This window comes from Glossina fuscipes, unplaced genomic scaffold (assembly GCF_014805625.2).
Source record: "Glossina fuscipes isolate IAEA_lab_2018 unplaced genomic scaffold, Yale_Gfus_2 73, whole genome shotgun sequence".
Classification (NCBI taxonomy): Eukaryota; Metazoa; Arthropoda; class Insecta; order Diptera; family Glossinidae; genus Glossina; species Glossina fuscipes.
In genome coordinates this window covers 945960-948491 of record NW_023998436.1, presented here as the reverse complement: position 1 = coordinate 948491, position 2532 = coordinate 945960, and the positions used below count along the sequence as shown (strand labels likewise).

The following is a 2532-nucleotide window of genomic DNA, read 5'->3' as shown; positions in this document are numbered from 1 at the left end:
TTTCCGCGTGTGTTCTTCTTTTCCCACTTTCTCTGTGTTTAGCAATTCAGCCGTGGCACTAATAACACCAATTGGTTATGAAGGGCGATGCTCTAACGTTTTCTTTTTTCCTTCAAATCAATTTAACATTTATTTTTTTGTCACTCCCCATAGAAGCCGTAAAAATTTTATTAACGTTGTGAAAGTTTCGTTCGTTCGACGTGGATTTTTTTTTTTTTAATATTTGTTTTTTTCGTTGTTTTAATTTTAACCACTTGTCCTTATTATTTTCGAAAACATTTTCCACTTGAACGCGATTTTTTAATATCAACTAGTTAGTTTCAAGTAAACCAAAAATGGCTACAAGGGGTGAAAAGGAGAAAAAGGTCAAGAGGGGGAAAAAGGGTAAAAAAAAAGAGAAAGAACGAATAGCTGAGGTTGACAAGACTTTCTATGAGTTGACAATAACGGATTTAAATAGAAAACTGGCGCGTTTGCGTTCTTATATAACTACCAAGGACGAAACGCTCTTGCAGTTAACAGGGAAAATGCGTTCTATGGAAGAAGATCGCGTCGATGTGGCCGCGCATTTGGGACGCACTTTAAGCGAGCGTGAAGAAATCATTATAAAATTGGAAGAAGAGCTAACCGAGGTAAGCAAGCAGCGTAACATTGAGAAACAGGAAGCATCGGAACACATTAAAGACTTGGAAGCTAAAAACAAAGCAATACGTAATCAGCTTACATCTGAAATCAAATTGCTTAACGGTAAATTAAATTCTTTGGACGAATTTCGTATACAACGCGATTATTTAATGGGCAGATTCGATGATCTTGAGCAAGAGCTTAAAGAAAAAGAACGCTCACATCAGGAAGCTATTTACAGTATGGAGCAAAATGCAGTAGTTGAAAAAGATGCTCTTAAAAAAGAAGTTGAAGCAAAATTATTGCAAGTCTCCGAAGATTTTACGCGATCCAGTGAGATACGAAATGCTGGTTACACTAGACGTCTTATACGTGAAAATATCGCTCTTCAAAAGGAGATTGAGATCTTGGTCTTATCACAAATTAAAATTCAGCGAGACTTTAAAGAACAATTGGCAAAGCATAAGGAAATTTCAGAACAATACGCAGCCTTGGGCCAATTAAAAACCCAGCTCATTCATAGTTCACAAAATAAAATCAACATTATTGAGAAACTGACGAGTAGATATGAAAAATTAAAATTGAAATATACGGAGAATGTCAAATATCGGTCCCTATATGAAAATATAATGCGGCGTGACGTGTGCGATCGTTTCACTTTTAACGATACTTCAAAGAAATTGCGCGCAATGGGTCAAAAATTGGAAAAACTGAAAATGGAGAAAAATCGTATGCTCTCGATACATAAGCAACACGAATACGAAATTTCACGTTTGCAAGCGGTAATTGAGCACATAAAAAAAGCTTTAACTACATCCATTATACGTGAAAAAGGGAAAGAGGAAAAGGAAAAGGAAGAGAAAGGAAAAGAAACACCTCAATCTGTTAGAGAGATTGCTGAAGACGAAGCAGTGCGAGAAATTACACGCCGAGATCTCATTAGTGAACTTGTCGATATAATAAGCAGCCATTTGGATTATTATCCGCGTACTCCATCTATCTTAAGTCTTGTGCGTTCTCGTAGCTCGATTTATCGACCCGGTAGAATGGGTTTCCTACCACGGTCACCTTCCTCGCTTATGGAAATCTTTAAACGCGAAGCCAAAGATGCTACATCAGTAGCGGTTCTCTCAAGTGAATTTAAATTGCAAAGCCAATCCAGCAAAATTATACCTAAAGCACGTACGAGCAATGTTGGATCTATTGTAGACGTTGAATTAGGTTCCACTTTTTACGCCTCATCCTCTCATGATAATCTTCGCGGGTTAAAAGGCGATGAAGAGGAAGCGGGCGAAGAGGCTTCAAGCGATGAGTACCAATCCTCCGAGCCGATACAACCCGAGATTGCAGAAGAAAATGCAGTGCCAACTGATTACAATACAGCTCCTACTCACACTTCCTCCGTAGCTGAGGAAGTGGAAGTGGAAGAGAAAGAGTCTGACCCCCTATCAAGACAATCTATACTTTCGCATACCTCCCTTACAGAAAGTAGCCTTCTTTCGGAAAGCGACGGCGACGCGTTTGAAATTAATTTGTTTTATTAAAATCATAAAGGCGATCTATATATTTTTCATACAGTTAGTAACCGTTATGATTTTAATAAAACAATTTCTTTTTATTATAAACCTATGAGTGGAGAAATTAAATTGTTACGTAGTGAATTCATTAATGTAATGAGAAAGACGTTTCATTCGATTTGTTTCCAGCATATTCACCGTAAGCTTGCATTCGCATTCCATTTAATCGAGTATCGATAAGTAAGTTGTCTTGTCTTTGAGAGCGCAAACAAGTGAAAAAAAAAAATCGAATAACAGGTCCTGCCTTGTAGGTACAAGGATGTAAATGCACAAGTGATCTTCAATCAGTTGACAAAAGAGAAGGGAAGAAATACTTCATCTTTCGGGAAAG

The 2532-nt window shown here is 37.6% G+C and overlaps 1 protein-coding gene across 1 annotated transcript; it reads left to right on the top strand.

Moving 5' to 3' along the window:
* The first annotated feature begins 335 nt into the window (after window positions 1-335).
* Window positions 336-2168, top strand: LOC119638091 (cilia- and flagella-associated protein 157). The gene has a single exon (XM_038034715.1). It carries the CDS (start codon window positions 336-338, stop codon window positions 2166-2168), a length of 1833 nt encoding a protein of 610 aa, XP_037890643.1.
* Window positions 2169-2532: the final 364 nt, after the last annotated feature.